The sequence below is a fragment of the Pogona vitticeps genome, chromosome 1, assembly GCF_051106095.1.
Source record: "Pogona vitticeps strain Pit_001003342236 chromosome 1, PviZW2.1, whole genome shotgun sequence".
Lineage (NCBI taxonomy): Eukaryota > Metazoa > Chordata > Lepidosauria > Squamata > Agamidae > Pogona > Pogona vitticeps.
This window is the reverse complement of record NC_135783.1, coordinates 241,978,683-242,000,340: the sequence shown is the minus strand read 5'-3', so window position 1 is coordinate 242,000,340 and position 21,658 is coordinate 241,978,683. Positions and strand designations below refer to the sequence as shown.

Sequence of the window (21,658 nt, the reverse complement as noted above, 5' to 3'; positions counted from 1 at the left end):
GGAACAGTTTGGATCTATTTGTGTTGAATCCTGGAAGGGCAAATACAACTTATACACCTACACACGATGTGCACCCCTCCTCGCCTCATTACAGGTGATGATTAATGACCTCTCTGACATCCAGGTGTGCATTATGTCAGGAGCAGCACTTTCCTCCCTCGCCCATGTTGTATACTCCCTTGCAGACTCAGCCTGCCTCACTGAGAACAGTTTTAGCCCTTGCGGCTGTGTATTCGCTTCAGCTTGAATGAGATTTATAAGGCACTTCCATGATTTGACAGCCCTAACACTCATGTTCTTTGAGTTCTTCTGTGGATGCCTGTCACCCTAGCAATGTGAGTAAGCCCTTGTGTAGCTGCTTGTTTTGGAGCACTTTGACCCAGCAGCCCTATTTAAGCCAGAGATAGTCAAAGTGTGATGCTCCAGTTGTTGTTGGATTGAAGCTCCCTCCATTCTTCTCAACTGGCTTTCATGGCTAGAGCTGATGGGAGTTGTAGTCCACAACATCTAGAAGGGCTGCACATTGTGGCCTCCCCAGTGTTAAGAACTTCCAAAGGCCTGGAAAGCCAGGTGCTCTTCTACTTGAAGCACATTGCAAACTCATCTAGAGGGAAGGGTTGGGCTAGAGCAGTGGTTCCCAACCTTGGGTCCCCAGGTATTCTTGGACTACAGTTCCCAGAAATCATGACCAACACAGCTAGTGGTGAAGGCTTCTGGGAATATTAGTCCAAGAGCACCTGGAGACCCAAGGACTGGACTAGAGCATGGGAAGAGCTGCTTTCTGGTTGACCTTTCTCAAGCCTGTCTCCTGTCTCTTCTGTGCCCCCGGCAGGTGGTGATGGAGAACATGCGGAAAAAGTGCAAGTGCCACGGCACCTCTGGGAGCTGCCAGCTGAAGACCTGTTGGCAGGTGACGCCCGAGTTCCGGTTGGTGGGCTCACTCCTCAAGGAGCGCTTCTATGGGGCCATGATGATGCGGCCCCACAACAGGAACACGGGGCAGATGGAGCTGAGCCACGGCCGCCACCGGCGTCGGGCTGGCATCAGTGACCTGATCTACTTTGAGAAATCCCCTGATTTCTGTGAGAGAGAGCCAGCCCTGGACTCCATGGGGACGCAAGGACGCCTCTGCAACAAGACCAGCCCAGGGATGGACAACTGTGAGAGCCTGTGCTGTGGGCGGGGCCACAATATCCTGCGGCAGACGCGCAGTGAGCGGTGCAACTGCAAGTTCCACTGGTGCTGTTTTGTGGCTTGTGAGGAGTGCCGGCTCACAGAGTGGGTGAGCGTCTGCAAATGAAGACCACCCCCTTCCCCAGGGCACATTTGGAACGTTGTTGTTGTTGGACTTTGCAGCCCTCTGAGATGGAGGCTTATGCCGGCAGGAGGCACCATTTGGGCAGCCTGGCACCTTAGTGTTTCATGCCTCCCTGGCACTTCTCCTCCTCCGTTCTGACCTGTGAGGAAGCGTGAGATTCCATGGGGTGCAGCTGTACAGACATGTGGGGCATCTCGCCTCTGAGGCCCAAAGGGCTGCACACAAGGGGGAGGGGCTGGCTGGGATCTGCAACATCGTACAGCCTAGTTGCTCTTGAACATTGGCATGGCCAGCTGTGGTTCTAAAGTCCATGAGACACCCCACCCAAGAGTCCACCCAATCTCCCATCCCACCGCAATCCTACAAAACACCATGCCCATTTTAATATCACTCTGGGATCCTTCAGGTGGCAGACCACTCTGTAGACCAAAATACTACCTTTCAAAATCCCTTGTCCCAAAGTAAAGGAACCAAGGAAGACCCATTGGGGCTGCCACGAGTACATTTGTTGCTCAGGATTCTTTCTTTTAAATGCAGCAAATTTTGTTTTTGAAAGAAATAGGTCTCTGTGCCATAGGCACTTAGGGCAGTTACTGTGGTTGGTAAGTTATTTTATTATTGTGGAAATAAAAGTGAATCAAAAATGGCACTGTGTTAGGTGTGCGTATGTGGTTTTCAGGTTGTAATGTTGGAGACATGGGCTTTCTTGGGTGAAGTTAGGGGTGCTTCTGGTAGGCACTTTGCTTTACACAGAAGCTACAGAACAGACCACACAAAATGAATTAAAAATATCCGTGTCCACCTCCAAACCTAAAGTGCTGTCAGAGATCAGCACTCATCCCAGTGAGTATCTGGAAGCTACTTGGACGAATAGTGAACAAGTAGAAGTTCCTACTTTCCTAACAAGAAAGAAGTCCAGTTGCCATGACTCAACTTCCAGATAACCTCACCTGGATGACTAAGGATCTTCACAGATATATCCCAGTGAGTAGTATATGAGAGGAAACATGCACCCTTCTCAACTAGGAATTATAAAACTATTAATTTTATTCTGTTTTGAATCTGCCCGATAATGAGAAGTCTTGTGCATCCATGACATTGTAGAAGAAGTGTTGTTGTTTTTTTAAAGTATTCACTGAAAACAAAAATCAGCATGGGAGATATATATTACAAAATGTATAAGAACAGCCATTCCAGTCCTCTGCAAGAAAGCCTGGACTGTGAAATATAAAAACCTAAAATGCCTGGGGGAAAAGGGAAGTCTTTGCCTGGCAGTGAAAACATAGCATGGATCCCTGGTTAGCTTTTTTTTGGGGGGGGGGAGGGGGGGAAAGAGCTTTGTAAGTGAAGGGTCACCGGCCAAGAGGGCTCAGTGTCTTGTAGCCACCTGCATCTGGAAGAGGGCCTGTGAAGATATGCTTAGCTTCATGGCAGGTAAGGATGGGAGGAGACGTTCCTTTTAAATATTTTGGCCCCAAGGTGTTAAAGGCTCTAAAAGTGAACACCAACACACAGATGGGCCCGTAAATGGACTGCAGGCCAGTACAGTGGGAAAAGCACTGGGGTCACATGGTTGTATTGAGCCCCAGATAATACCATGGCAGCTGAGTCACTCCATTGTGTCAAAAATAACCATCTTCTGCCATGTTTGGATTGTTTGTTTGTTTGATCATAGTTCCGGGAATTCCTTATGATGGATCCTAGATTAAGGCTGCTGCAGGATCCTTCTATTCTGCCCATCAATCTGTTGCATGTAGGAGGGGACCACAAGCGGCAGAGTAGCTCAGAGGAGAAATGGAACAGGTAACTGCTATGACAAGTTGTAGGGAGGGACAATGGCAAATTATGCTAGGAAGTAAATTGCACAAAGGCAACAAAGGCAAAGATTTGGAATATTCCCAGGTTTACCTATTCCAAGACAGTGATGATTCAAAATCAAAGCTTGGAAAAGTTGCTTTGGTATTCAAAAAAATTAACTTCTCCAAGCATTTGCTATTGACTTATTTGTCTTATTTCTCCATGAGGTATCGCCCGCTTCTGATATAAACTGTCATTTTACTTCCCCACAACTATTGATAATACAGAGCAGTTCTGAACTGCTCCCAAGTGTGACCTCTATTCCCCTCCTCAAATGCTACAGATACATAGGCAAGAATAGCAGTACTGTTGTGGCCAGGATTCCGTGTGCGTGCTGAAGGATTCTTGGAGTTGCAGTTAAAAAATTAGGGTTTTTCCCCCCGAGTTGCAACAGAGACCGTATGTTTCTCTGTACCAGTTAAAAACAAGAATAGGCAAATGATCCCTATTAATGGGTCGAAGTTAGAGAGAGGGGGAACATAGGACTTGTGTTCCATGTGTGCCTGAGTGCTGGGGCTGATATAAGCAGCTGCCTTTTCCTTACTAAGCAGCAGGAGTTGCCCGCTTTGCCCTGCATGGGTTGGGTGGTGATGAATCATCCTATTGGTATCTTGTGCTGTCTGATAAATCCCCACCCTGCCTGTAATGTTGGTCTGGAGGCTATGCAAAGAGAATACCAGACAGGCAACGAAAGTGTAGGCAGGGTGCAGAGGCCTAGCCAAGGTGGAGCTCTCGGCAAGTGTGTTTCATAAGCTCCAAGATGCAGCACTGCAGGTTAGAGGTGGTGGGTGAGTGGTATCTTCCTGACCCAGCCTCAAGCTGTCAGCTTCTTTGGGATCTTTGATTGGTCAAAAGGTGAGAGAGATCACATCTCCAGGAAGGTCTTTCTTACAAGGGAAGGATGCAATCTCTGTTTTTTGGGGGCCCAATGGGGAGGTGTATGTGGCTGAATAGTAAGCTTTATGTCACCTTTTGCTTCCACTTCAGAGTAGCAGAAGGAACTTGATCATTAAAAGCAAGTTGAAAAATACTTCAAGAACAAATGTGTTTGTTACATTGGACCTTCTTGGTAGAGGAGTTCCAACCAATGTAGAGCTGGTCCAGAGACATTTTGCCACTTGCGATGGAATGAGAGCCACTACTGTTCCCTGGTTGACTTCCATCCAGGTACTAACCAGAATTAGCTTGGGAAATCAGATGAGACTGTGTGTGTTCAGGGCAATGTGTGTTATGTGCTGTCTAGTTGGAACCAACTTATAATGATCCTAATAAGATTTCGAAGGTAAGTGAGATATTTTAGGAGTGGTGCCACTCTACCTCTCCCCACCTTGCGAATTTCCATGGTTCAAACCGAGGTCTCCTGTTTCTCTGTGCACTAACTTCACCATACTAGGTACAGGTTGGTATAGTGGTGTAAATTGTAGGCCTGCTCCTTTCAGGAGACAAAATCTCCCTCCTTTGCTGTGGAAAGAAATACACTGTGCAACCCTGCAGAAAACCCTGATCTAGATTGACCATGTAATCTAATCCTTGTACTCTGCCATCATTCTTGCCTGCCAGCCCCCCCCCCATCCCAGGATTTAATGTCCTGTCCTCTTTTTTTCTTAATCCCCAGAGCCACTTCATATCCCTCTGTTCCATCAGCTTGTTCCTCATGCAGCCCCTGTTTTACAGGATGGGCAAAGGGGGAGGGTGTATATCTGTGGGGAGGGGAGGAATTATCCTCACACATCAATCACACCTCAGCCCTTTGAACTCAGCATCCGCTTGCAAGCTCAAAGCAAAAGGGTTTGACTGGAAGCATGTGATCTCCCTGGGTTGCCACAGATGATAATGCAGACATTCCCCCAGGCTGCCCTGCCCGATCCCCAGCGCTCTAGCTATTAATCCCCCCTTGCACTTTCCTCCTGCAACAACTGCCCAGCGAGTGACACCCATGTCTGCATGTGCGCGCACCCCCAGCTTCAGGGTTTGCTCACCAGAGAGTTGAGGGCGGGAAGTGCTGGAGAGACCACATTAAACCCCATGCACCACCCCCAGCACAAAGTCTTATATTATCATGATGTATTATCAGACCAATCCCTTAAAAATAAAAAAAATAAAAATACACGCAAAACTGGACCTCTCTGCCCTTTTTCTATACTTTCCTCGAAATATGGGTCAAACTGTTTGCTTTTTAAAATCTTTCCTTTTAAATGTTTCAATATTTTTAAAATCTAAGTTTTAACTTAACAACTAGCAAATTCAATTATTTTTGTCACAGCTGACACATCTGGTGCCATGAGCAATCTAAAGGATAAAAACAGTCAACTGCTCAAGATACCATCTCTGTTCCTTCCTGGAACTGGCTGTAGTATACGAGGTGTTGCATTAGGTTCCAAATTCTCCTGCCTTCTTCACTCTCTTCAACCGCTACAACAGATCAACTCAAACTGCTCAGGTGGAAGAAAAGCTTGGACAATGTCCTTCATACTAGAAGATGATGCGTTTCAATATGAGAAAATGTAAAGTAATGCACATTGGGGCAAAAAATATATATATATCAAAATTTTAGTTCTCAGCTGATGGGTTCTGAGCTGTCCGTGATGGATCAGGATAGAGATCTTGGTGTGCTGGTGAGCAGCTCGATGAAAGGGTCAACCCAGTGTGTGGCGGCAGTAAAGAAGGCCAACTCCATGCTAGGAATCATTTAAAAGGGGATTGAAAATAAAACACCCAACCTTATAATGCCATTGTAAAAACGCTGGTAAGGCCACATGTGGGGTATTGCGTACAGTTCTGGTCGCCACACCTCAGAGAAGACATAGTGGAACTGGAAAAGGTGCAGAAGAGAATGACTCAAATGATGGCTGGGCTGGGGCACCTCCCTTATGAGGAAAGGCTACAGTATTTGGGGCTCTTTAGTCTAGAGAAAAGGTGCCTGAGAGGGGACATGACTGAGATGTATAAAATTATGCAGGGGATGGATAAAGTGGATAGAGGGAAGCTTTTTCCCCTCTCACACAATACCAGAACCAGGGGACAGCCACTCCAATTGAGTGTTGGGAGAGTGAGAACAGACAAAAGAAAAGATTTCTTCACCCAGCATGTTGCTAGTCTGTGGAACTCCTTGCCACAGGATGTGCTGATGATGGCATCTGGCCTAGATGCCATTAAAGGGGGATTGGACAGATTCCTGGAGGAAAAGTCCATTGCAGGTTACAAGTCATGATGGGATGTACAATCTCCAGGCTTAAAAGGAAGGTACCTCCGAATGCCAGATGCAGGGGAGGGGTATCAGGAGACAGATATCTAGTCTTGTGTGCTCCCAGAGGCATCTGGCGGGGCCCCTGTGAGATACAGAAAGCTGAACTAGAAGGGTTCTTGGCCTGATCCAGCAGGGCTCTTACTTATGTTCTTATAAGGGAGCCCCCTCCAACCCCAGTCTATGCCATAGTCTATGACAGGAATGGCTTTCCAGGTGCCAGTGTACTACTGCTCCCATCATCCCTCACCACCAGCTAGGACAGCTGAGACTGATGGGCACTGGAGTCCAATAACACCTGGAGGTCAACCAGCTCCTCAACTCTGCTGTATTAGCATATAACAAAGCAATAGGCACCCTTTCAGATCTCCCATAATTCACCTCCAGTGGATGGCTGTGGGTTCTAGTATGAAAACAAAATGAGCACCCCCTTTCTCCACTTCCTGCATTGTTTCATCTACCTTTGTTATATCACCCTCACTTCCCCCTTTCATTAATTTAAAAAAGCCATAGTTCTAAAGGTCCTCAGAGGGGAATTTTTCCAGCCTCTTGGCCATTCAGATTGACCTTTTCTGCACACTGTCCAGATATATAATAACAGACTAGAGACAGGAACAGAACTCAGGAAGTTAGCGGTTGCAACTGGATTCAGACACTATAAAAATTACTTTTTGACTACATTTTCCAGAATCCTGTCATCACCACGGCCCGTAGCTTGGAGATTCCAGAAGATGTTACTTCAAAAGGAACTTTTCCCAGCTTTGGCTCTAATATGTGATCAGGAACAGCACAATTACTTTTGCCGTAACAGAATAAATTTCTTCACATCTGTGGATTCTGATGTTTGAATAAATCTGCCTTTTGACTAAGTTATTTCCCATTTTCATACTGTTCGTCAGCAAGTCCAAGTTTGAAGAAACACCTTCCTATAGAAGCAAGTGAGTACATGCCCTAGAAGCTGAACTGATCAGGAGCTAAAAGCGAATGTTCCCTTTGACCCTCCTGCATAGTAGAACAAGTGGGCACATTAAGGATTTTCTTATATGGCAACAGTCTGGCCATATTGCACCAAACACCCCAGAATGCTGGCCTGCGATGGGGATTCCTTGCGCACAATGTTATGATCTGTTACAAGCTTTGCTGGGACTTGGTGGAGGACACATCAGAATGGCAACACAGGAAGGTTAACCGGCATGCTTCTGACCAGACATTAGCAAGAACTTCCTAATGGAAAAAGTGGTCTGCCAGTGGAACAGACTACTTTGGAAGTAATGGACTCTTTTTCACTGGAGGTATATGAGAAGAGATTGGTTGGATAGCCCTCTTCCAGAGATATTTCAGCAGTGCGTTACTACATTGGAGGAGGCTGGACGACATGATCACTAGTGTGCCTTCCAGCTCCAGGGTTGAACGATTCCATCCCCACCACCCCACAGTGACCAGGCTTAGAACTTGGTAAAAATCTAAGTAGCTCTAGCTCAAGGATTTGGAACATGCAACCTCTCTGCTTCTTTCATCATTGACTTTCCAGGTTATTCTAAGGGTAAAATAGTGGGTGAGTGGATGGGTGGGAAAGAACACACACACACACACACACACACACACACACACACACGCACACGCACACGCACACGCACACGCACGCACGCACGCACACACACACACACACACACACACACACACACACACACACACACTTGAGGCAAACACCTTTGAGGGAGAACGGATTAAATAGCGATACGCCTGGTTTTAATTTCTTTCAAGGTTAATTCCCTCCTGGAAAATGTTTTAATATGAGAACCAATCAAGATCTGGACCATGTGAATGAACAGTGTACAGTGAATATGTTTAGCATATGGACCAAATAAAATGGGATTACAGACACAGGTAATGAACTTTTAAAATGGCAGTAGGACAAGTAATGAACTTTCAAAGTGTTGATTATACAAACTTGTCGGCAATAAATAGAGTAAATTACCTAATACCAGTTTTCTGTTGGCTGGTGCACAATGGATGAGGCTATTCATTATCACAATCTGTATCATCAACAACTTGCAGCCCATTCTGGACACTAATACTTCTCTCTTCTAAGCTCTGAGTGGCAAACCTATGTTTGCTTACAGACAGTCTCCCATCTTTTTCTTTTCACCACTAATATATAACTGTCCTCAGGTCTATTCTGGAAGAACCATTACAGAGTCCAACAATGTCACCCATAATATCAGGAGCTTATTCACTTGTTCATCTTCCAATATGATGTATACCATCTATCTATCTATCTATCTATCTATCTATCTATCTATCTATCTATCTATCTATCTATCTATCTATCTATCTATCTATCTATCTATCTATCTATCTATCTATCTATCTATCTATCTATCTATCTATCTAATCTAATCTAATCTAATCTAATCTAATCTAATTTTCATCCTGCCTTTCTCCCCTAGTGAGAACCCAAAGCATTTAAAATCAATGTTTAGTTGTGCCTTTGGCAGACGGCTGGCCTCAGCACAAGCAACTCTTTCCTCAATGGAGGTCTTTGCTTCGGCACTTCAAAGACAGCCTAACCATTGTACACCTACAGACAGACAATTTAAGTTAGCTAATTACCCTACCTGTTGCCAGGATGTTTATGTAACCGACACTTTGAAAGTTCATTATCTGTGCTACTGTCACTTTGAAGTTCATTACACTTTGAATGTTCATTGCCTTGATATGACAGTGGTCCCCTCCCCCACAACAATATGAAACAGTGGCCTAAATGTTGTCCTTCATCTGTCTGAAGAAATGCATTGTAATCTGCGAAAATGCACAGGTGCCACAATATCTATCTATCTATCTATCTATCTATCTATCTATCTATCTATCTATCTATCTATCTATCTATCTATCTATCTATCTATCTATCTATCTATCTATCTATCTATCTATCTATCTATCTATCTATCTATCTATCTATCTATCTATCTATCTATCTATCTATCTATCTATCTATCTATCTATCTATCTATCTAATCATACACATTGGTGTTGTTAAGCGTCTTGACCATCTGAAATGACTCTATAATGACCTTCCTCTACCAATATGTGCCCCCAGCATCTTCTTAACACATTAGTTTGTGGATGTCCATTCTTTTGGGCTTGTATGTTGCAAACCAGATCTTTCAATAATCTGCTTCAAGAAGTGTGTGTGTGTGTGTGTGTGTGTGTGTGTGTGTGTGTGTGTGTGTGTGTGTGTGTGTGTGTGTGTGTGTGTGTGTGTGTGTGTGTGTGTGTGTGTGTGTGTGTGTGTGTGTGTGTGTGAGATCATAATTTGTAGAGAGATTCAGTTAATATTTTAAATATATATTTATGTTTTGGAAAGTCTTCCATGGATTCCCCATGTAGAAGAACCTGAACTTCTGTGAGCCCCAGTTTCCTAAACTCAAATTCCTTTCAGTTTCAGGAAAGTTCCAGCACGGATCAGCAAATATTTTAGTATGTGGGGACTTTCCCTTCAGTAGAGAGCACTGCATCTCCTGGAGGGACGCAGGGAGCGATTGTCAATGTGTGTGTGTGTGTGTGTGTGTGTGTGTGTGAGAGAGAGAGAGAGAGAGAGAGAGAGTGTAAGGCTTTTGGTATTTATTCCCTACTTAGAACATCAATCAAAGAGGCATTTCCCCAGGGGCCACTAGCGATGCATCACATTGGAAACGCCCAGCTGCAGACATACTCAGTTTGGTAGGAAACACAAGCAAGATGGGCCATCGCAAGAGAAGCAAATGGTTGCAAGACGAACAAAACTGGCTATGGATGTCAATTTGACTCCCCTGGAAGCTTATTTATTACTTTGATGTACAATTATTTACTTATTACTTTGATGTTCGCAGGCAGACACACCAGGCTGGAGTGGCATGCCTTATGCACATGAATCTACGGCACCATTATACAGCTCCCCTGCCCCAAATTCCTATGGATGCCCTTGAAGCTGAACTGGGCAAGGCCCTTCTCCCCTCTCCCACCCCCCAACCCAACTCCAGTTCTTTTATATCCACTTCTGCTTCAAGAAGGCAGGCTTTTCTTCTTCCCAGTGCTCAGGCTGTACTGGGAAAGCTGCTATATTCATAGTGTGCGGAAAAGCTTTCTGAGTTCCTTCAGCCTCCACGTTTTCACAGCTTTGACTTGGTAGAATCTCCTTCACTTGTCTTCCTCTATGTAGTTTTTGCCAAACAAAGTGTGGCAAGGCTTTCTGTGAGCAAGCCAGTGAGCTGTAGAGCATCATCCTAGCACTCAGGAGATCTGGGTTCCAATCCTCGCCCAGCTATGGAAGATCATGGGGGCAGGAGAGGGAGTGGCACTGGTAAACCCACTCCTTAGTCACCCCACATATCTTGAAAACCCTGTAAGGCCCCTGTGATTGCAACCTGACAGCACTTATCAGACAATAGATTTGTGTAAGCATTTGGCATACTGTTGTTTCTTTCTTCTCATGTATGGTTAGAGGCATCTTCCTCTAGCCTGCCTGTATAGCAGCCTTCCTCCACCCTGACTTCCTCCAGATAGGTTTGCCTACAATTCCCGTCATCTACAGACAGCATGCAAGATGACTATAGTCTAGAAGAGCTGGATGCTGCAAGATTGGGGAAGACTGCAACATTTAATATGGGAATGATGATGCCTGAAGAAGCTGGCAGTGTGGAGTCAGGAGACTGTCTTTAGCAGGATGCCATACAAATGCATAGATATCCCTGGTTATCCACTCTCCTCTAGCAACTAGGCTAAGCTCTGGTGTCTTAAAACCAGACCTTGCTGCTTCCTTAATTCTGTCTAAAGATGTGAGTGAGACGGACAAAGCCACTATTTGTAACTGATTGTCATGGGAACTAGGGCTTTGGAGTGGCAGGGTGTTAAAAGCGACCGCCTCTGCCTGATCAGCATGGAGATCAATGAGCCAGGCGGGGCCTCATCTCCCTCTAATCTAAGCTCTCATGTGGGTGCCTGCAGCTGCTTGTGGTCGGCCCCCCCTCCCCAGCTCCACCATTCTTGGGTGCTGGGGCTTTCCAGCTGCAGCTTAATTACAGCCCAAGGGATGGATTGAATGCAAAGACAAGGTTGGGAGATTGCTGCCAGGGCTGCTTTGGTATGGCTGGATCTGGGGCTTATCAACATGCATGGCACACAGATCCTTATGCTACTGCCTGTGAACAAAGTGGAGTGCAACCATGGTCTCTATTCACACAACCAGAGAGATGCCAGATGGGGATGCCTAAATGAAATCTCTAGACCTGGGTTCAAATAGCTGAGTCCTGACTGTAGCCCAGACTTCTCTGACCACAGCTGCTGAACTGCATTTCCAGTCATCTGCAGGCAGTATGTCCAGTGCCCTGGCAGCTAGGGATGGTGTGAGCTGTAATCCAGCCTGCCTTGAAGCTGTCAGATTGGAGAAGACGGTTGTAGCTTCTGCTGCTCCCTGCATGGCTCTTTTCTGGCTTAGTTGTGATGATGTTGTCATGGATTGCAAGTTCCCTTTGTGACTAGTTAACAGGTATGGCAATCAAGCTTCCCTGGAGGACAGCTTGCTCATCACCATCACTCTTCATTGTTGCCTTGTTAGGTGCGTGCTGGAAAGCACCCTATGACAACTTGAGTGGCTGTGATTCCTTGCAGTTCTGACTTGATTTTCCCTGAATCAGAGTAGCACCTCATACATCACTAAAAGAAAAATCTTATTATTTATTTTATATCCAACCAGAAAAGGACACTGAAGTGCATAGAATTTGCATATTTACATGAGTAGCTGTATGTTTGAAAATATATTAGGACCCCCATATCCGCTGGGGATTGGTTTCAAGTCACCCGTGGATACTGAAAACCATGGATAATATTGAACGCTCTCTCTATATATAGAGGGGAGGAGGGAGGGAGGGATTACCAGAACTGGCCACTAGAGGGCACCTATTAGTGTATTCTTCACTAACAGATATTCATAGCACAGTCTCTGGTTCCATCAAGTGGCCTATTGTGGTAAACATGTGAAAATAGTTTTTTTCTGAATTAAAAAATATTTTTAATATTTTCAGATAAGTGAAACTATGTATACTGATCCCATGGATATGCAGAGGAGACCTTTTGTAATAGCAATCCATATAAATGTAATACTTCAATATTGCTGTGATAAGCTTCCTTATACACCTGCTCAGTCTGTTGCTGGATTGCTCCCTCTGATGGGCAGCTTTCGGACCTCTTCCTGATCTTCCTCTCTAAAGGCTCTTTGCCTTTAAACTGGATGTGGCTTATGCAGCTCATCAAATAGAGAACCGTCTACTGTAAAGTGGGACATGTGGTCTACTTAATGTGAGCTTTGCATATTACTGTGCATATTTAATAATCTTCTATAATTTTCCTGTCCAAACAATTTAATGCAGAAAAAGTTCCTGGAAAGAGTGCCATTATTGAACATCATGTAGGACAAAGAGTACCCAGGAGGCAGAAGTGGTAGACTCAAGAGAGCTCACCCATCATCTGGAAAACCTTCTCACATAGTTCAGATGAAGCAAGCCAGTTTCAATGAAGTCAGCTCACAAGTAAATTTATGTAGGGTTGCATCTTCATACTGATACAGATTTATTTATTTTTTAAATCCCCTTTACATCAAAAATGCTGAAATGCTGTAAGGAGATTATCACCACCGGACTGTATGAAGTCTTTCGTGTCTGCTGGAGGGAAGGTGGAGTACCACAGGACATGAAGGATGCAAACGTCACATTGTACAAGAACAAAGGAGACGGGGCGGCTGCAATAACTACCGTGGCATCTCTCTTCTTAGCGTTGTAGGGAAACTACTTGCCCGTGTTGTGCTGAAGAGGCTCCAGGTGCTTGCAGACAGAGTCGATCCAGAATCACAGTGTGGATTTCGAGCTTATAGATCCACCACTGACATGGTATTCTCCCTCAGACAGTTGCAGGAGAAATGTAGGGAACAACAACAGCCACTCTTTGTGGACTTCATAGATCTCACAAAGGCCTTTGATTTGGTTAGCAGGGATGGCCTTTTTAAAACACTTCCCAAGATTAGATGTCCACCTTGTCTCCTTAACATCATCAGGTCCTTTCATGAGGGAATGAAAGGCACTGTAGTTTTTGATGGCTCAACATCAGATCCCTTTGACATCCGAGAGCAAGGACCAAAGTCTAATGAAATGTATACGGGACTTCCTCTTTGCGGATGATGCAACCATTGTTGCCCACTCTGCTGAAGACCTCCAACAACTCATGAATTGTTTCAACAAGGCCTGCCAAGACTTTGGACTAACAATCAGCCTGAAGAAAACACAAGTCATGGGCCAAGGCGTGGACTCACCTCCCTCTATTACCATCTCCACACAAGAATTGGAAGTTGTTCATGACTTTGTGTACCTTGGCTCAACGATCTCTGACACACTCTCTCTAGATGTCGAGCTGGATAAACGCATTGGCAAAGCAGCCACCATGTACTCTAGACTCACAAAGAGAGTATGGCTCAGTAAGAAGCTGACGACACATACCAAGATCCAGGTCTATAGAGCCTGTGTCCTGAGCACATTGCTGTACTGCAGTGAGTCCTGGACCATTTGTGCACAGCAGGAGAGGAAGCTGAACACCTTTCATATGCGTTGCCTCTAATGGATTTTGGTATCACCTGGCAGGACAAAAGTTCCAAATAGAGTAGTCCTAGAACGAGCTGGAATTTTTAGCATGTATACATTACTGAAACAGCGATGTCTATGTTGCCTTGGGCACATCGTGAGAATGGCTGATGGTTAGATTCCAAAGGATCTCCTGTATGGAGAATTAGTGCAGGGAAATCGCCCCAGAGGGAGACCACAGCTGTGATACAAGGACATCTGCAAGCGGGATCTGAAGGCCTTAGAAATTGACCTCAACAGATGGCAAACTCTGACATCTGAGCATTCAGCCTGGAGGCAGGCATTGCATCATGGCCTCTCCCAATTTGAAGAGACCCTTGTCCAGCAGGCCGAGGCAAAGAGGAAGTCACAAAAGCAGCAAAATCAGGGAGCTGGTCAGGGGACAGATAGGATTTGTCTTTAGTGTGGAAGGGAATCAACCTCCTCAGCCACAATAGACACTGTTCCAAGTCCTCCATACAGAGCACGTTGCCATAGTCTTTTGAGACTGAAGGATGCCTAACTAACATCAAACAGATACTGTAACATCCCATCTCTGGAACTATACCATTTTCACAAGTTCTGGGTAAGAATGTAACAAGTGTATTGCCCAGTGACTGAAAATCTGAGCATGGCCATAATGGTCAGGTGTTGTTGTGTGGCACTGATTTGAGATGAAACACATCTGACCTGTCTTGTTTGTGTCTCATGCACGTATTCCACCCCCTGCACACATTTACCCATGCCAGATTTGTTACATGCTGGGCCCAAGGAAGGTGAACAATGACATAAACTTCTGACCAGCACCCAAAAGGTTTTGTCTGTGACCTCAATGAATTCTTAGTGATGGAGGCCAGTATCACATTGGGGGGGTTCAGTGCCCCCAGTGAACTTTGTGTGAGTGGCAACAATTACAGTTTTGCTGGTAGCGATTCCAGGGGAACTCCTTCCTGCATTTATACTTACAAAGGTAAGTAAAACTCAGCACCTGTTGTGTCTCTAAGGAAAAACAGCGAAACCTTTTTGGCTGAATCAGTACATGGTCCCTGTGGTGTGGTAAAGCTGTAGTTGATCTTTATGCATATCTGTTGAAGGGTGACTTCAGACAGGTAAGAAAGCTCACAGGGCAGGTGGGAGAGGCATGGAAAAGAGAAAAACCCTATCTGAAGTCTGGATCCAAGGTAGGATCAGGAGGTTTAAGCACATTTTGCAATGGAGAGAGAAGGAGCCTAGCTTGTGAGTTCAGTCTGTCCACAGACTGTTCATGTTCCCAACTTCTTAACTAGCCCCTGCACCTGAGCCTTAGCCTGGCCATTGGGCATGGCTAATAACTAACTCATGGGTCCTTTGCACAGTTGCCCACCCAGAATTTGTAAAAGGAATGTACTGCATCCACTCTATTCTGCGCCTCCCTCTCCTGGAAGATTATGCTGGAGACAGGATTCTAGTCTGACTTGGTGGCTAATATGCCCTGATTAGATTGGCTTTCACCTGGTTTGGGGAGAGCAGAGGTGAGGCTGCGGTTTGATGATGTGGCACATTCCCAGCTGCTGCTTGGGTGAGGCCAGATGCCCAAGAACGATGCCATGTCTCGCCAAACAACCAAACTCCGGCAGGCCATCACTCTATAATTACTGCAACCTAGACAGTGGGGGTGGGGAAGGGTGGGAGAGCCATTCAGACCAGTGTATATAAACACCGCTGTGCTGTCTTCTCCCTGGCATCACCCTCAGGCTCACAGAAAGCTCTAATTTCAGGGCTTAAGGAGGGGGGTGGTTGTTATGGAAAGGGCTGTGGCCAAGGGCTTTCATCTCTGCTGGCTGAGGAAGAGCACCGGGTTTCAGTTGGGTGATGGCTGGCAGCTCTGAGGATGGCAAGGGAGCAGAAATGTCATCCTGCAAAGCTTGTGTTAGTCCACCCTCTAGCTTCCTGTCATCAGTTTGCTGGCAAATGCATTGCAAAAGTCACAGTTAAGGTTAGAGGAAGACATGATGAGGCTCAATGTTTAGGGTGGACAAAGTGGATCCCCTTTGCCCCCTGATATTATTGGATTACAACTGCACCAGCTCCAGACAGCATAGCCAGTGGTGAGGAGTACTGGGAAATACAGCCTAATAACATCTAGGAGAATGCACTTTGCCCCGCGCCTGCCTCATGCTATGCCATGTTCAAGAGATTGCATGGATGGCATTGCCTCAAAATATGTATCAGTCTAAGAATATTAATTAAAAAAAATATGTAGAAGCTCCTCAAAACCAGAGACCTTAATCTGTAGGTTACTACTCAGGTGATGCACAAATCTGGCACTGGTCACAGCTGAAAAATAAGAGAAAGTAGGAGGCTCTTCTAAGAGAGGATCTAATCCAACCTCTTCTGTGGCAGAGTTCCTGGGATCTAGATGAAAACATTGAAAGATGATGATCTAATCTTCTATAGAAAGCTTTTATGGAAGATGATTCCACAATACCCTGGATGAAGTTTGGTGGGTGTGTGAGCTCATTTCTAACAGTGAATCACAGCTCGCTCTAATTTTGCTTCATCCTGAATTGATTGGAGCTTCCCCCTTCTTTGGAACCCTTTCCAGTGGTTTATCCCCCACCCCCCATTTTTTCCCCTTGTCTGTGTGTGCATGTTTTTTTAAACACTCCAAGCCCAGTTCCTTGTGTCCATTGTTTTCTTTTCTCTCTCTCTTTAAATGCAATCTAGGGCCCTACTTTCAACTCTCCCCAATGGTGCTTCCTTAAAAGGTAGGCAGAAGGCAAACACTGGATCCAAGAAGAAGAGAAACAGGCTTAGATGTGACAGCTAAGCAGATCTAATCAAATCCACCCTCATCTCTGTGGGTACTTGATATGTATTTGCTAATCACTCTGGAATGGTTTACAAATTATGAGCCCCGGTTTTTATTTTTGTGGCAGTTATATTCATGAGTCATATCAGAAGATTGTTCCATCATGGTTTGCTGATTTCAACAGTGTGGAGCAGCATCTTGTGAGATCTTTCTCAATGGCTGTAGCAGTGGTTCTTAACCTTTGTTACTTGGATGCTTTTGAACTGCAACTCCCAGAAACCCCAGTCAGGACAGCTGGTGGTGAAGGCTTCTGGGAGTTGCAGTCTAAAACTCCCGAGTAACCCAAGGTTAAGAACCAGTGATATGTAGGAACAGGTGGAACTAAGTAGGTTCAACTGGAAGTATACCCCATTAAAATTAAAACATCTTGAATCCACTTACAGACAGCTTCAGTTATGCTGTCAAATGCAGCACCAGAAGATTATTGCACATGTACCTAGAAGGTACCTTCTGATTTGAGGATGAGCACATTTTATTTATTTCCTACTTTTCATTATGTTTCTAATCTGATTGATTTTAGGACTGTGTACCATAAAAATACAATATGATAAAGCAAACTAAAAGATAGGATCATGACTTCCCAGAAAAGGCCCCCTCTTTTATATACAGATACAGCACATCTCAGCAGCTTGGAAATGGTCTTCTCAAAAGATTTCGATATATAGGAGGCCCTCCTTGGAGTGTTCAGGTTCTGAGCCTCTGAGGGCTTTAAGGGTAAATAACATCTCCCTCTGTTGGGCTCAGAAAGAAACAGTGAAACAGCCAAAGTGGTTCTTTAGGAATTTGTGTAATATGGCGCCACCTAGCCAAACCAGAGATATGGACGTCAGTAGAAAATGTGGAATGGTGGTGCTGCAGGTTAAACCAAGGTCAGAAGACCAGCAGTCATAAGATTGAATCCACACGACGGAGTGAGCTCCCGTCGCTTGTGCCAGCTCCTGCCGACCTAGCAGTTCGAAAGCATGTAAAATTGTGAGTAGATAAATAGGTACCACCTTGGTGGGAAGGTAACGGCGTTTCATGTCTAGTTGCACTGGCCACGTGACCACGGAGAGTGTCTATGGACAAATGCTGGCTCTACGGTTTGGAGACGGGGATGACCACCGCCCCCTAGAGTCAGACACGACTGGACTAAAGGTCAAGGGGAACCTTTACCTTTGCCTAGAAAATGGTTAATAATTCAATTATGGTAACTGTTACTGAGTGAAAAAAAATCCAGTTCAATTAAGATTAAGTTGGAAGGGGCATTTTGTTTAACAGTGAAGTTTATGTTCGACTGCATTTTTCTACCTCTGCCTGCTAAGCAGCTAAACATTCTGACAAGAACCCATTCTTGATTTTCATTGTATCCTTCTTCCTCCTTCAAAGCACAATGTGTGGCTCTCTAAGTTGGATGCTGGTGACTCTGATGTGGGCGCAGAATCCACGCTGGATTTTAGTTTCAACTGTAAAAGAGCAATCAAGTGTGCTCAACGTCCTGCACCAAATGGGTTCACCACAGTGGGCAGCACCATTTTTCAGTTTGGACCAAGACCCAGAGCACAACTGGAGTCGCCAGTCTGCAGGAGGCTCTCCTCCTCTCTAGGGTCAGAAGCCTTGCATAAGAAAATGATGACTCTGTGAGGAGGGTCAGACTGGGAGAAAGAACTAAGTGAGCGTCAGTGGTCAATGGGAATATAAACCCGGATGACATGCACAAGAGCTGGAGGCTGGACCACTGGACCACGTGCACAAGAGTTGCTGCTGTGCAAGCCGAGGGGTTTTTTCCTTTATGGAGATTCTGCTTGTACAAGAGTAACACTTGCAGAGTGTTACTGTGCTGGTCACACTTTCTACTTTGGGGAAGGTCAAAAGAATATCAGTCTTTATTTCAATGATCGGTAGAAATAGTAGGATTTCTTGGCTGCAACAAGTATAGACCTTTCTATAGTCTGAAGTAACCTAGGATGCAATTTGACTCCGTTTGATGCCTTTCAGTCACACAGTAACAATTCTCTCTCTCACACACACACATGCATGCATATAAACAACACACTGGCCAAAATCCTGTTGCTAAATCATACTTGAATAGATCCATTGAATCAATAGGAATTTACTGAGTCAATTCCTCCATAAATTTCATTGATTCGAATGGCCCTACTCTAACTGTGACAAATTTTGTAGGCCAGTTCGAATCTATGGAACTGATGGAGGAGTTAACGTACCAAATCCCCATTGATTCCTTGAGCCTACTTTAGTGTGATTTTACTGCACGAAAAAAAACTGGCTGTTGTTTATTCGTTTTGCACACAACTTTTTCTGTCTCCCCCCTCTCTTTCACACAGAGGGAGTGGGGAGGGAAGGAGCACAGCATCCCTATTACTCAAGAAAAATCTTTAAAGCATTTCAGCCTCTCTAAATTTCATACCTTCTGAATTACACAATTAAAGCTCACATATATATTGGCATGATCTGCTTTTTCTGGACACATGCAGGGGCAACTACTTTACGTATTCCAGGACTGAGTCACAGAACTGCACAATAAGCTAAAATTCAACCTTAAAGCTGAAACTAACTGAGAGAAAATTCATGAGCAAATCCTCCTGCCTTAAAATCAATAGTTCAATGACGTAATGGTTTTGTGAAGAGTTTTAAAATGGATTGCAGTGCCTTGTTGCTTTAAATGTATTTTTGGTGTTGATTTTGTTTATCATGTTTAATGTGGTATTTGTTTGATTCTTTTAAAATAGTTGTATACTTATTGATTTTAGCTTTGAAATATTGTCTTTTAATGATGTGAGCTGCGTTGGGTCCTTTTTAATGAGAATGTTAGGGTACAAACAAACAAATAAATAACAATACAAGGATCAAAGCATTACGAGTATATGATGAAAATTGCAACTCAAATAAAATCAGTAACTTTTCAAAAATTAGAGGAACAGCATTTACATATTATTTTAGAAATGCAGAGCTGGAAGGGATCCTATGGATCACTCAGTCCAGCCCCCGTCAGGGAAGTATAGTGGGGAATCAAATTTCAAACCAATGAACTATCCAGTGGTTATTTAACACTTGCCACTGGCACAGTTAATTTCCAACACATTAATGTTGGCCTCTGAGCAAAAACAGTCATGATTTGAGCCATTGACCTCTGGAATAACTGAAGCTTCCAAGCTGTCTTCATGGGCAGCCTCATGCAAAACAAACCACAGTAGTTCGGTCAGGAGGTTACTGAAGCCAAGCTGCTCTTGTTCAGAAATAGCTGTAGCTGATAAACCCTCTAAAGCTGTCTTCAATGTTCATGTCAGCTCTTGGAATACAGCACACACACACACACACACAATGTTCATGTCAGCTCTTGGAATACAGCACACACACACACACACACACACACACACACACACACACACACACACACACACACACACACACACACACACACACACACACACCTCTCTGGCAAAGTGACCAAAGACATATATATATATATAGATGTAGTAGAAAAGGCAGGGGCAATATTATTATTTCGATTGTTCTAGAAATCTCAGTGGCTTTTTCTACAGTCAGCAAGATTGTATTATTGAATGTCTGTTTCTATGTGTTGGCATCAGGAAATGTTGTGATATTTTTTTCACAACATATATATTTTTGGTGAAATCCTGTCCTGAAACAAGATATTTACTGTTTTTTAGCTTTGAAATATTGTCTTTTAATGATGTGAGCTGCGTTGGGTCCTTTTTAATGAGAATGTTAGGGTACAATAAATAAATAATTACTGAGTCCAGCCCCTGTCAGGGAATTATAGTGGGGAATCAAACTGGCACACAACTAAATTAAACTTAGATCTGAGGCAAGAGGATAATCTTTGCCCATCCAGATATTGTTGGATTCCCAATTCCCAGCAGCCCCCTGTTGGCCAGTGGCAGTGGATGATGGCAGTAATATTCATCAACATTTTTTAAAATAACAACTTGACTCATTCTACAGTCATTCTGTAGAACTCAGCATCTTCCATGTGCTTTGTTCTTCTCATGGATCTGCAAAACTATCTTTAAAAGAAAAAAAAAGTTTTTCAAAAGTTGTCCTGAGGAAGATGGGTTCAGATCTGATCTGGATTCAGTTATATGAATGTTTAGGAGGGGTGTGTTGGAGCTGAGGGGGATGTGGGAGGGAAAACAGCTTGAGCAACAGCTTCCCTTGTAATCACTGGCGGGTGACCCTGCTGAGGCAGGAATGCCCTTTCTTCTCCTGCCATTTTGTGGTCAATTAAACACAGGTTTCTTTGCTCACAGGAGTTGCCATGGCCTGTGTGGATTTGCCAGTACTGAGTGTGCCTTACACAGTGGGCTTAAACAGCAGCCGCTGCGTGTGAAGCAATGACATGTGGCACCCTCCCTGCCATGACCCCCAACTACGCTCCTACTCTTTTGCTTGATTTGTCACAGAGGAATGCGCATGGGAGGATTGCCCCAAGCAGGCAGACAGATACAGGTAGATCTCTCTGAGCTGGGGGGGGGGTAGATCCTGCATGAGACGGGGCAAAAAACTCAAAGGAGAGGTGCTAACTGGGGTGCCCATCTTTCACCTGAACAGCTGCTGTATTGCCCCCAGCGCCATTCTGTCAACAGGTGTCTGAAGCATTGTTTTCCTCAGGCTGGCAATTATTATGAGCCTTGCTTCATGCTACAGACTTCTGCATATTTCTAGCACACAACTATAACAAAAACCACAGAGTACCACTGTGTCCATTCTAGCTGAGAAAC

General features: G+C 44.6%; 2 protein-coding genes across 3 annotated transcripts in view; one reads left to right on the top strand and one right to left on the bottom strand.

Annotated features, from left to right (window-relative positions):
• Positions 1-1,964, top strand: part of WNT10A (Wnt family member 10A) — a 78,629-nt gene extending 76,665 nt beyond the window's left edge. For both annotated transcript variants that reach the window (XM_072985316.2, XM_072985315.2), the window contains exon 4: positions 833-1,964. In XM_072985316.2, the coding sequence (XP_072841417.2) occupies positions 833-1,300 (468 nt within the window). In that variant the 3' untranslated portion in view covers positions 1,301-1,964. The remainder of the gene's footprint in view (positions 1-832) is intronic.
• The window catches only part of LOC144585996 (uncharacterized), a 338,930-nt gene that overhangs the window by 286,466 nt on the left and 30,806 nt on the right, over positions 1-21,658 (bottom strand). The window lies entirely within an intron of this gene.